The sequence below is a fragment of the Kogia breviceps genome, chromosome 4 (assembly GCF_026419965.1).
Source record: "Kogia breviceps isolate mKogBre1 chromosome 4, mKogBre1 haplotype 1, whole genome shotgun sequence".
NCBI classification, from domain to species: Eukaryota; Metazoa; Chordata; class Mammalia; order Artiodactyla; family Physeteridae; genus Kogia; species Kogia breviceps.
This window is the reverse complement of record NC_081313.1, coordinates 369,093-382,095: the sequence shown is the minus strand read 5'-3', so window position 1 is coordinate 382,095 and position 13,003 is coordinate 369,093. Positions and strand designations below refer to the sequence as shown.

The 13,003-nt window shown below is 64.0% G+C and overlaps 1 protein-coding gene across 1 annotated transcript in view; it reads left to right on the top strand.

Moving 5' to 3' along the window:
* The window catches only part of SLC9A3 (solute carrier family 9 member A3), a 37,129-nt gene extending 27,832 nt beyond the window's left edge, over positions 1–9,297 (top strand). The window contains exons 4-16 of the mRNA XM_059059889.2: positions 816–894; positions 1,541–1,718; positions 2,364–2,584; positions 3,517–3,719; positions 4,171–4,260; positions 4,367–4,437; positions 5,372–5,501; positions 6,672–6,787; positions 7,295–7,424; positions 7,668–7,844; positions 7,977–8,049; positions 8,549–8,662; positions 8,971–9,297. Coding sequence (XP_058915872.1) covers positions 816–894; positions 1,541–1,718; positions 2,364–2,584; positions 3,517–3,719; positions 4,171–4,260; positions 4,367–4,437; positions 5,372–5,501; positions 6,672–6,787; positions 7,295–7,424; positions 7,668–7,844; positions 7,977–8,049; positions 8,549–8,662; positions 8,971–9,215 — 1,827 coding nt within the window. The 3' untranslated portion in view covers positions 9,216–9,297. The remainder of the gene's footprint in view (positions 1–815; positions 895–1,540; positions 1,719–2,363; positions 2,585–3,516; positions 3,720–4,170; positions 4,261–4,366; positions 4,438–5,371; positions 5,502–6,671; positions 6,788–7,294; positions 7,425–7,667; positions 7,845–7,976; positions 8,050–8,548; positions 8,663–8,970) is intronic.
* The last annotated feature ends 3,706 nt before the right edge of the window (positions 9,298–13,003 follow it).

Below are 13,003 nucleotides of genomic sequence, written 5' to 3'. Positions count from 1 at the left end.
AAGCGGGAACTTCCGCCCGAGCCAGGGAGCTCTTCGCTCGACCCCTCCGTGAGGTTCATCTCCCCAGGACCCCCGTTCCCGTAAAGAAGCGGGGCGGCTGTGCTCTGGTCCCGTGACCTTCACGGCTGCGCTGCACCACGCCCCCCCAGTCCCTGTGTGTCGGCACTGAGTGGGTTTCCTTCTGTTAGCTCAGCTTTGCAACCCACCCCTTGAGGGCCTCCCCCCCACTGGAGAGCACAGACTTGGGAGCACAGAGACAGGGTGCTTCCCTAGGGGCCTGCAGCCCACCCCGGGCTGCCCTTTGGGCCCCTGCCCCGGACGTGGAGCCACTGCATCGTTTAGGAGCTCAGAGAGCACAGCAGCGCCCACTCCCGAGGCCTAGGGTGAGATGTTGGGCGTTCATCTCAACGTCTTGGCGGGATCAGGTTAAAATGTCAACAGGCAAAGATGCCCCAGGTGCCACCCCACAGTCAGGGCCCGACATAGCAGCAGGGTCGCTGACGATGAAACTCTGGGTTTGTCCTGAGAAAGGAGGCTGAGGATTGTCACTGGGCTGGCTTCGTGGTCGCCCTGCTTGGCCGACGGTGGGAAAGGCCAGGTCTTCTCTGAAGGTTCTCCTCCTTCCAGGCTGCTCTCGTGCCCCCAGACCCCGCACTGCCGCCAGGACGATTTCCTCCGGGGCCTTTCGGTTTCCGTTCACACGGCCGCTGCGGTCTCCCGACTCGGCTCAAGGTCCACAGGGCCTGGGGCCCGAGGCAGGGAGGGGTCGGCGCTGACCGAGGGCTGATGGTGTCCTGTCTACCTCTGTCCCCCAGGTCCTGTACAATGTATTTGAATCTTTCGTGACGCTGGGTGGTGACAAGGTGACTGGTGTGGACTGTGCGAAAGGAATAGGTGGGTGACTGGCGCGGCCGTGCATCAGGGGAGAGCTGGGGCCAGTCTCTTCTGCAGAACATGGGCCCCTCAGGGCGGTGTCTGTGACGGCCTGGGACCCACAGCCCGGGGAGGAAAAGGCGTTTCCACTTCCAAGTCTTGGCCACAGGTCCTTCCCTCCCCCACGTGTTTCACTGGCACGATTTGATCAGGCCCCAGGCACCCTGGGCGGCAAGGGTCATTGCCCCATCAGGCCCACGAGGAGGACGTGGGTCCCGTATCCCGGGGGTCCCGCGCATTTCTCTGGGCAGGGGCAGTGACAGCTGGCTGTCCCTGGGGGCCCAGGACCCAGTCCTTGCTGCCAACGCTCCCCCCCGGGACTGCTGGTCTCGGCGCTGCCTCCACGGGGGGGGGGGGGGGGCAGCCGGGCCTCCCTCGGGCGCAGGGCTGTCCCCTCCCCAGCTGTCCCTGTGGAGGCTGGAGCCGACACCCGGCCTGTCTCTGTCCTCTGAGAGAATCAGCCTCTTGTTCACTGAGCTGCCGGTGCCTCGGGGGGTCAGCGGGAGACCTCGACGAGGAACGGGCTGGACGGCCGGCGGCCAGCTCGCCTACGCCGCGGCCACAAAGGGCCATTCAGGGGCCAGCGCCAGCGTCCTTGCCCTTGCAGTGTCCTTCTTCGTGGTGAGCCTGGGGGGCACGCTGGTGGGGGTCGTCTTCGCCTTCCTGCTCTCGCTGGTGACACGCTTCACCAAGCACGTGCGCATCATCGAGCCCGGCTTCGTGTTCGTCCTCTCCTACCTGTCCTACCTCACGTCAGAGATGCTGTCCCTGTCGGCCATCCTGGCGTGAGTCCTCCCTTGCTGGTGGGCCACAGCCTCGGGGTCCTGGGCCCTGGCGGGTGGGGTGACTGCAGGCCGGTCACCCCACCTGGCCCCCACGTGCCAGGTGGACCCGCCCAGGGGAGGGGTGGCCCGTCCCCCGCCTGGTCTGCCTGGCCCAGCTCCCCTCGCTGAGTGGGAACTCACCGTGGGCGCAAAGAATGCCATCTATTTAGTCTTTCCGATAAGGAGTTGGCGTTTTCACAGAACTGTCAGGGGCTGCAGCGCCCGCTCTGAGCGGAGGGCCCCCACGCAGCCCCTCCCGGGGGCTCTGAGTCTCAGAGCTGCCGCGCTTTGGGGTGTGGATGGAAACTGAGGCAGCCCAGCGGCCCGCAGTGCGGGGCCCGGGCCTCCAGAGGCCGTAAACGGTGTCGGGCGCGGGGCCGGCACACCCAGCGCAGGGCGCCGAGTCCTTAGGAGGAGCTCTGTGCTCACGAAGACGAGGGCTGCCCAGTGGGGCGGACGTTTACCTAGGACGCAGAGGCCCTGAGGTGCCGCCTGCCCGGAGACGGGCAGGTACCAGGCCTTGGAGACGGGCCCTTAGCCCCCCGGGGGTCCGGTGGGAGCTGAGCCTCGGCCCGAGAGCTCACGGTGGGCCGACCCGTCCCTCAGCATCACCTTCTGCGGCATCTGCTGTCAGAAGTACGTGAAGGCCAACATCTCGGAGCAGTCCGCCACCACGGTGCGCTACACCATGAAGATGCTGGCCAGCGGCGCCGAGACCATCATCTTCATGTTCCTGGGCATCTCGGCCGTGGACCCTCTCATCTGGAAGTGGAACACAGCCTTCGTGTTCCTGACGCTGGTCTTCATCTCCGTGTACCGGGCCATTGGTGAGGGGCGGACACGGGGGGCGGTGGAGGGAAGATGGGGACCCTGGGGGGGATGGGGGATGGGGCGATGATGGGGGCTGGTGGGGAGGATGGCAGGATGGCAGGCTGAGGGGACACAGTCGGGCGACAGCAGGGGTTGGTTGCAGGGAGTCCTTGGAACCAGGGACACGCATTTGCCCCCAGCCCCCCAGCCCAGTGAATGGCAGGTTCAAGAGCCCCTGGGGACACTCAGGCTGGCCTGGCCACTGGTCCTTCTCAGCGAAGGGGCAGGCCTTCTCACAACCTGGGAGCCTCACGACTGAACTAGAACAACCTAGAGGTCAGAGTGGAAGGTTCCAGAACCCAGGGGAACCCACGTGGCTTCCCACTGACTCACTCTGGATGTGGCCACTCGGGGACAGCATCCGTCACCATGGCACGTGAGAGGCAGGAGCCCCTGATGCCCGCACCCAGCCCAGGTCCCTGGTCCCTGGTCCCTGGTGTGTGGCGCTGACCCAGGGCCAGGGAGGGAGGAGACGAGAGGCAGTCCAGGTGGCCCCACCCACCCGGCCCGCAGTCATTGAACTGAGGGCTCTGCGAGCAGATGCTTTGCGGGCAGGTGGCATCTGGTCCTGGAGCTGCTGGGCAGTTACACCCGTGGCCCCAGTGAGACCGGAGAACTTCCAGAGATGCTGGGAGCATCTGGCTGCGGGGTGTGCGGAGGTTGGCTGGTGGCCCAGAGGGCAGGGGCCTGGGTCCAAAGTGGACAAAGGGACTTGGGGGGCGGGGGCTACAGGGTGGAGTCTCCTGGTCCCACGTGCAGAATGCGGCTGTTGGAGGAGGGGGTTCCCACCGTGACCCCTCTTGCACTGCGGCTGCAAGGCAGGCTTTGGCAGGGATGGAAGGGCTGCGTCGCCCTCCCAGAAGTGCTGAGCGCACACTGGACCCTGCAGGTGTCGTCCTGCAGACCTGGATTCTGAACCGGTACCGGATGGTGCAGCTGGAGATCATAGACCAGGTGGTCATGTCCTACGGCGGCCTTCGCGGGGCCGTGGCTTATGCCCTGGTGGTCCTTCTGGACGAGAACAAGGTCAAGGAGAAGAACCTGTTCGTCAGCACCACCATCATCGTCATCTTTTTCACTGTCATCTTCCAGGTACTGTGCCCTCCCCTCCCACAGTGGGCGGGACCCACTCTCACAGGCTCCAGGCCCAGTTGGGCTTGATAATTTTAGTAACTAGGAGCAGTTTTGCAGGTTTTCATGTGGCCCCACTGGGGATGCAGCGCCACTTGGCCTAAAAACGTTCTTCCTCGGCTGTTTCTGGTTAACGAAACCCCAGTTAATATTTTATTGACCAGACACACGAGGGAAGGGCCCCACTTCGCCTTGCTTTTGGCGAATCTAAGGAGCCGGCCAGGGGCCTCCGAGGGTGTCTGGTGACCCGCAGGTGGCAGGGGCTCCTTCCCGCTGGGAGGTGGGCACAGACCACCTGGAGCCTGGCTAAGGGGTGGCCCCTTCCTCCCCATGCAGGTGTGGGTGCGTGCTGGCTTGGTGGGCCACAGTGGGGCCTGCCCCAGCCTCAGGGTCCGGGTGTCCTGTCTTCTAGGGCCTGACCATCAAGCCCCTGGTGCAGTGGCTGAAGGTGAAGAGAAGTGAACAGCGAGACCCCAAGCTCAACGAGAAGCTGCACGGCCGGGTAGGGGGAGTGGGGAGAGGAGAGAAGAGGAGGAGGGAGGGGGACGGGGAGGGGGAGGGACAGGTCTGTCCAGGTGATGCTGACCCACTTGCCTTTCCTCCCAAAGGCTTTTGACCACATCCTCTCAGCCATCGAGGACATATCAGGGCAAATTGGACACAATTATCTCAGAGATAAGTAAGTGGCTGGAGTGGCCCCTGACTCAACTGAAACAGGAAAATTCAGAGGCACGTTTGTCTCAGCTGTCAGCCCCCTCCTCCTTTAACTGCTGACTGCGGGACCCCCAGGCTATAGAAGGGATCTCTGGCGTCACCATAAACCTAACCCCGCCAAGCCCTAGTGACCTAAGACTACTGCCCTCCAAGGAGCCAGAAGCCACTTGCCCACTTGTCTGGGTCCCCGCTCCTCCCCCAAAGCCCACTTCTCCTCCTAGAATCCCTCTCCTTCTTTTCCTGGGAACCCCCTTCCCCCTTCAGATCCCCTCGTCCCCCTGGGCACCCCTGTCCCCCCATGTCCACTGCGCCCATTCAAGTCTGGCCCAGCCACCTCCTTTTCTGACCCAAATATTCTATTTGGGTTGGAGTTAAAGCCTCCTTCTGGGCAGGCTAGTTCTCTAGGTGTGAGAGCTCAGAGGGCTTCTCCCAGCCTTCCACTGGTGCAGGTAAAATGCAACTGGTCACTGCAGCCAGAGCCCGGGGGCCCCGCCCCTGCCGGCCCACCGCGCCCCCCACCCATCTTTCTGGAGGGTTAGGCAGTCACGGGAAAACTGCTTGCCACATCGCGTTAGAGGAGAAGGTGTAATCCCACTTTCACGCACAACCCGCTAACGACCACTGCTGTGATAGGAAGGTAGGCGCGGGCACACGACTGGAGGCGGGTGTTAGGTGGCAGCATGGAGGCTCGCGTCTTTTCTTCCAAAGCTCGCCTGTGTGGTTGTCACAGGAAATGGAAATCAAGGTGTCCTGTCCCAGCAGCCAAACACTGTGTCCATCCTGAGTCTGGATGGTGGGAGGGGCACCCCTGCTCCCCACAAACGCCACCAGCGTTCCTGTGTCCTGGGGCCTCAGCCAGGCCCTGCCGAGCGCTGACAGCTATTGGTTTGACCCCCCAGGTGGTCCAATTTTGATAGGAGATTCCTCAGCAAAATCCTGATGAGAAGGTCAGCTCAAAAGTCAAGAGACCGGATCCTGAACGTTTTCCATGAGCTCAACTTGAAGGACGCCATCAGCTACGTGGCCGAGGTAACAGACATCTCGTCTCCGCTCTTTTTGTTGGAGTCGGGGTTGGAGCAAGACAGACACAGGTGTGGACGGCTGCTGGGGCCCGCACAGTGGACTTCAGGGCCCTGCACTCCGAGGCCCCGGGGTGCGGTTGGGGGCAGCTGGCGGGCGACACACGGTCTTCTCGATGCCTTAGCCACGAGTTCACCTGAGCTCCCAGGTCCTCAGGCACTCCCGAGGATGGGTTATGTCACGGCCCCCAGTCTGTGGCGCTGGTGGGTCTGAGATCGCAAACCGCAACGTGCACAAGCTCCAGGCTCCAGCAGGGGCGAGGCCAGGGGATGCAAGCTACTGGAAGGACTGTCGTCTGCACCTCCGACCCTGGCTGAGAAAGTGCAGCGCACGAATCCCAGCCCCCGTGACTGCGATGCCTCTGAGGCCTCGCAGCCTGAACAGGGCTGGGAAGGTGGGAGGTGTTCTCCTGGTGGTGTCCCCCTGCTGGCCGCACCCTCTCTCCTGGGGACCCTCCGCGGCCCCCAGTCCCCAGGAGGTAACACAGGCTCCCAGCAGGGCGCCAGCCTCCCTTCCACCCGCTGTTGCCACGTTGGTGCCTGTGACCCAGGCCTGTGGGCGCCTCCCTGCTCAGACCAGACGGGGTGGCATGACCCCCGGGCTATGCCTGTGAGCTGCAGCCTCTGGCAGCCCCGCCTGCAGCATCCGGTCTGCCGTGGCGGGGGCCACCCTTCCCAGCTCCACCCCCCTCTCCTAGGGCACCCCAGCACAGGGTGCTGCATCCTGCTCGGCAGTGTGACTTCTGTTCCCCCAGGGCTCTGCTCTGTGTGGTTTTAATCTGATTCTGGAGGCCTGGGGGTTCCCTTCTGGGGTAAACGAGGGCAGCTGGTCTGGAGCCCCCAGTGGGGACAGGTCCACCTTCCCAATCTCGTGGGGATTCGTAGTGTCTTCCCGACACTCCCCGAGGTGCACCAAGGTGCCGTGTCCTTCGCACAATCGTCTGCGAGCCATCCAGCTCCAGCATGGCCTCCACCCTGCCTTCCGGGGTCTCGGCTCTCCCGTGGCTGCAAGGTGCCTGGGTGCCAGCGCACAGCACCTCGCGGCGGCTGGGGCCCTCTGGCCCCACCTGGCTCTCTGCAGCCAGGCTGCGGGTGCTGACGAGGCTGCCGCCTCTCGCAGGGAGAGCGCCGCGGGTCCCTGGCCTTCATCCGCTCCCCCAGCACGGACAACATTGTCAACGTGGACTTCAGCACCCCGCGCCCCTCGACCGTGGAGGCCTCCGTCTCCTACCTGCTGTACGTGCCCCAGGGCTGCCACAGGCCAGGCTCTCCCCGGGACCCCCCGACTAAGCCGCAGGCACCAGCAGTGGGCACGCTGGGGCTCCCGGCACGGGGCGGAGGGGGCGTGGGAACGGGGCCAGAGCCCCCGCACCTGATTTCCCCGTGGTGTCAGTCGGTGCTGGTGTTGGCACTGATGCAGAGGCAGCAAGGCAGGGCCGGGGGGAGGCAGATTTAAGGCCGGAGGCCTCATTGGGAGTGCCTTTTCCCTCCGCCACGAAAGACAGGGCCGCTAGCGGGTCCTGGATTTCAGGCCTCCGGCCTCTGCTCAGCCAGGTTGCTTGACTGGGGCTTGCGGCCAGCTCAGGGCTATTCTGGACATCACCCGCCGGCAGCCATGTGCCGGGGAGAAGCCCGGGGTTTTGGAGGGGCGGGTGCACTGTTAGGAGGCCGAGAAGCCCTTGCGGGGATGGCCCCCAGGCCCCAGGGTGCGTCGCAGCGTGCGCTCACCGAGGCCCCGCACAGGAGGGAGAACGCCAGCGCCGTGCGCCTGGACATGCAGTCCCTGGAGCAGAGGCGACAGAGCATCCGCGACACGGAGGACATAATCACTCACCACACGCTGCAGCAGTACCTGTACAAGCCCCGGCAAGAGGTGGGCATGCCCGGACCCCTCCCGCCAGAGCCTAGGGCGGGGCAGCGTTCTCACCCCCGCCCCGCCCCGCCCCGCCCCGCCCCGCCCCGGACAAGGCGGGTCCTCACTTAGCGCAGGACGGCTCCAGCAGGCCGGGAGGGGGCGGGGGAGGGGCGGGGCTCGGACCCCAGGCTCACGTCCGGCGGCAGCCCTGGCTCTGCGGACACCACCAGCTGGGACTGTCCGGCCCCCCTCCTCCCCCAGTACAAACACCTCTACAGTCGACACGAGCTAACTGCGGACGAGGACGAGAAGCAGGACAAGGAGGTCTTCCACCGGACCATGCGGAGGCGCCTGGACTCCTTCAAGTCGGCCAAGCTGGGGGTCAGCCCGCACAAGAAGGCCGCGAAGCTGCTCAGGAGGGAGCGTGTCCAGAAGCGGGTGAGGGGCCACGCTTGGGCTGAACCTCACCAAGGGGGGTGCCCCGGCGGCAGGGCCGGGGGTCTCCCGGGGGGGTGGACAGGCGGACCGGGCACGACCCAGAGCTGTGAGCAGTTTCTTTCTGTTTCTCAGAGAAACAGCAGCATTCCCAACGGCAAACTGCCGATGGTGAGCCCCCTGCACGATTTCACCATTAAGGAGAAAGGTACGGCTGGGCCGTGGGAAACGCTGCTCAGGGAGAACTCAGGACCGCGCGAGGGGCAGGCGGGCGCAGAGGGCTGTCCTTCCAGGGAGACTCCTCCCCTCGGCACCCAGGACCCTCCTGCACAGGCTGCTGCCCTGCTTTCCCCGCTGCAGCCGCTCTGGTGGGCAGTGCCCTGGAGCTGGGCTCCGCATCCCCTTCCCCTGTGGCCACGTGGTCCCAGCCCCTCCCTTCCAGCTTGCCCCCCTCCCCAGAAAGGCCAAGTGTGGCCAGGGAGGGGAGCAGCGCGAACCCCCGGTGTGGTTCTCTTTGCCCGGCCCCGTGCTGGTGCGACTGTGAGGGCACCGCCATCCATGAGCTCCCCAGAGGCTGCTGGGTGAGGTGGAGGCAACGACAGCACTCGGGCACGGCAGGCCGGTCCAGGGCGCTGGTCAAGAGTGTGGGACGAGGTCGTCTGCGCCTCCAACCTGTTCCCCTCATGCTGCCCCTTCCCTGCCGCCAGATTTGGAACTTTCAGACCCTGAGGAAGCCCCCAGCTATGATGCCGAGGAGATGAGTCGGGGGATCGAGTTCCTGGCGAGCATCACGCAGGACACAGCGACAGACTCCCCCTCAGGTGAGGGGGACGGCCCTCTGCTACCCCAGAAACGGTCCCTGGCGGGAGGACCGGGCAGTCGAGCGCTGGGTCCACGTGGCTGCACAGTTGTGGGCAGCAGGCCGAGGCCTCTGCTCTGAAAGAAGGGAGCGCGAGAGCCGGTGGAGGGCCTGAGACTCCAAAGGCCCGTGACCCTGACCTTCCAGGTGACCTTCCAGGTTGTGGCCGCCCGCCGCCGGACGAGCTGGTGTCTGACGCCAGGGCAGCTCCCTCCCTCTCTGCCCCTGGGTGTGCCCGGGGAGCTGATGAGCCGCTGCCCTTTCTCCTAGGAATTGACAACCCCGTGTTCTCCCCGGACGAGGACCCCGGCATCCTCTCTGCGGTGCCACCCTGGCTGTCTCCTGAGGAGACGGTGGTGCCCTCCCAGAGGGCCCGCGTGCAGATCCCCCACTCTCCCAGCAACTTCCACCGCCTGGCACCCTTCCGCCTCAGCGGCAAGTCCGTGGACTCCTTCCTGCTGGCCGACGGCCCCGAGGAGCAGCCCCACGCCCCGCCCGAGTCCACACACATGTAACTGGTCCCTCTAACCCCGCCTCTCTCTGCTCCTCTCGCAGCGCCCGCCTCCTCCCGCCTGGACCTGAGCTTCTGCACACTCTCTCCGGCAGCTGCCTGCCTCCCTCTAAGCCTCTTCTCACAAGCCTCTTGTTCCAGCGCACGTTTCTTAAAAGACCCATCTGACTTACTGCTTCTCCAACCGAGCGGGGTGGGGGAATCACTGCTGTCGAAGGATGTGACTGTTTTAGGCTGTCGGTTAGGAGAACGTGAGCTCAGAGGGGGCGGGGCACAGGGAAGGGGAAGGTGCTTTTCTCCCTGAAGGCCCGCGGCCCTGGAAAGCCCACTGACAGAAGTGAGTCCAGGAGAGACCCTCACGCCGAGGGCAGTGCAGGGGGGCTGCCCGAGGGCCGGCGCCTCTGCGGCAGTCTTCTTCCCGCGGCTTCGCCTCCGGGCCTCGCACCCTCCTCGGACCTGGGGTGTGGTCCCCGGTCCCGCCTGGGCTGGGAGCGCCGCGCTACCGCGCGCTTACGCCAGCTTCTCCCGCAGGTGACACCGGCTCCGACGCGCCGCTGACCGGACGCTCGTCCGCGCGCGAGGCCCCGCCCGCCGCCGAGAAGCCCCTGCGCGTGCGCGCCCCGAGCCCGGCCCCGCCCAGCCCCGCGCACGCCCCGCCCACCTCGCCGCCCGACCCAGATATGGGAGCCGGGCCTGCCCCGGGGGCGGGGACAGAGCGCCGCGGGCTACTTGGCGCGCACGCGCGGTCGGCGGCGGCGCGCCGCGTGCATAGCCGGCGCTCTTTCCAGAGGCCCCGCGCGCGCCGCCGCCCCGCGTTGCTCAAGCTGTCTTCGCTGCAGCCGTCGTGCCACGCGCCGCCGCACTCGCTGGAGCAGGAGGAGACGCCGCTGTGATGGCCGCCCCCCTGGGGTCTCCACCCCCGCCCCCCCATGGCCGCGACCCTCGGGGAGTCTCCGCCCCCATCACGGAGGCTTTCCCGGGATCTGCACCCATTACCTCGCCCCAGGCGATAACCTCGACCCTCACGACATCGCCTTCCAGGGGTCTCTACCCCAGCCACAGCCGCCCATCTGGGGGTCTGCTCCCATGGCCGTGTTCACCTGAGGTCGTGCCCTCCATGGCCTCACTCCCAGGGGGTCTTCCGGTCGCCTGGAGTAGCCCTGGACACTCACCCATCCACTTGGGTGCTGGGGTGGACAGGAGCTGGAGTCCCCGGGGACCAGATGTGCAGCAAGGCCTGAATCTCGGCATTGCATGGGGTTCCTGCGGAGAGGCCGCTGTGGGCCAGGAAGTGGGCTGTGAGCCTCCTCCACCTTCTGGGAGGCCTGGGCAGGTGCCCTTGGCAGGAGACTCCACTGTGGGCCCTCTGTCCCCTGTCCTGGATTTGAACTGAGCTGGCACTTGTGTGTTACTGTTTCCACAGTCACTCCTGACTCAGGGACAGTCTGTGCTTGAGTTCTTGCCACCGGTGTCCCTTCTCATCACTGCTGGGGAAACTAAGACCCAAACCAGATGAGATTTGCCCACTGTGATACCCACCCAGGGACTCCAGGCCAGGCTGGCCTCTCCCAAGGCTTCTCACCTTGGGGCAGCCCCGACTCCAGGGTGGGATGCGGGATATCTTCGTGTCCCCTCACCAGGTCTTTGAACCACCTGTCACCTTAGGGACTGTAGGTACAACCGCAGAAACAGTCTTCGTTTGCTCATCCTTTTTGTGCTGAGATTCCCAGAGCCCAGCCCTCGCCCCGCAGACACCCCAGTCTCAGTACGGTGGCTTCTGGGTCTGTATGTAGGCTGATGTGCGGATCTGCTCACCACGTGAGCCGCTCTCTCAGCCGTCACCAGGAGTGACACACGATTTGCAGTGCTTGTCCCCACACTCGCAGCCACTTCGACCCACTCTGTTGAGCACAAAAGCCAGCCATTGTCTGACCCACAGACCAAGGCGCATGCTCCGTCCACTCGCTGCAGGAGTGGTTCATCCAGAGCAGGCTGGCCGGTCCAGGCTCCAGAGCCCGGCCAGCCTGGCACCTCCAGCTGCCTTAACAACTGCCCTGGACCGCTGGACCCAGATCTGATCCCCGGCTGCAGGGCCAGAGGCTGGGCCGGGGAGGGCAGCTCTGGACAGCCACTCGACCCAGTAGACACTAAACCTGCAGGTGGCCAACCTCTCCTGGGCCGGCTCCGCAGCTGGGGTTTTCTGGGATTGGGCGGCAGGCGCTCTCTGACTGGCACAAGCTGGGCACAGCACCGCGGAGTGAAGGTTCCAGGCCGGACATTTCAACCTGAGAGGCTGTTTGGTCTGTGACCCGGCGTCCTAGGCCCTAGTACTGTGGGTACATTTCATAAATGAGAACCCCGGCTGTTCCCGTCACTGTAAAACAGAATGTAAAGTCTTATGAATGTATTTCCTTAGGAAAACTTGTAAAATTTTTTATTAGGGAAGAATTCTTATTTATTTAATACCGAACTTTGGCCTACTTTGTGGTAGACCGTAAGGTACACAAATTTAGGGGTCACTCTCACTTCTGTATTTTCTTGAAAATAATTTTGTACTGTGCTCACGTAGTGTGTACTATTGATCTCTATTGTTAAAGGAGATTTAATGGAGAAATTTCACTGAAACTGGAACTGGAATGTATTTTAAGCTATGAGTGGTGAAGACTGAATGCTAATTTTGTGAATGTAGTCTAGTCAAGCTTTGTGTGACCTGAATCACAATCCACGTGCCTTATCAAAGTCCTGCCCCATGTGCTGTCGGCAGGGTCTGGGCAGCGCCCACCACAGACCCTACAACAACTGCTTGATCAAGTCCATTAAAAATGTTTCAAGGCGTTTGGGAGAAAACTTTGTTGACAAGTGAGAGTTCGTATCAAGGAGGCTTTAAGGAGCCGTCTCCGGCAGGCAGACTGTATTTTGGCCCTGAAATCAACGCGGGTGCGCCCGTGCCTGTGTGTACGTGTGTGCCCGCGTGCGCGTTAGGGTCAGGGGTAGCGCAGAGGCTGCGGCACGGCCTGGGCCCTGGGAGCCAGTCCCTCCTCAGCAGAGACTGGACATGCACCACTCTGGCTTCTGGGGCAGGGGCAGACCACCCGGCCAGAGTGGGAGGACCAAGCACCTGTCCCAGGCGTGGGCCTGGGGCTGAAAAGAGGGGGGTGGGGACAGCCGGGTCCAGAGCCTGGGGGGGCAAGAAGGCAGCTCTGCAGGCTTGAGATGAGGCTGGTGGGAGGGGCAGCAAGGTGGGCGGAGCCCGCCCCTACATGTCCTGGGGGTCCCCTTCCCCCAGGTGGAGCCGCCCGGGGCTGTGGGTCATCTCCTGCAGGTCATCCTTGGGGCCTCCCTGCCAGAGACAGCCTTTGATTTTAATAGTTAAAATTTTTAGTTTTACTATAAAAAGAACAGCAAGTCTAAGTGGGGTCCACAGACACTGTTTTCAAGAGGAGCCTACCCAGTAAACGTGCAGCCCTTTCCATGTTGGTGGAAAGCACAGACTCCATTAAGGAGGGGGTCTTTCCTGCGGCGCCCCTCCCTCCCTGGGATAAAGTATCACAAAGCAGGTGGCTTCAAACAACACTTACTGCGGGGAGTCGGCATCAGGTGAGGGCAGGGCCGCGCTGCCTCGGGACACCTCAGCCTCCGGTGCTCCTAGATGGGTAGCAGCTTCACCACAACCCCACCTCCACGTGGCGTCGCCTCGCCGGGACAGTCACATCTGCTTAGGGCCCCCACCTCCGCTCTTCCACGTCGGCTGCCCACGCAGGAGGGTGCATGGGGCAGCCGCTGGAAGTCCCC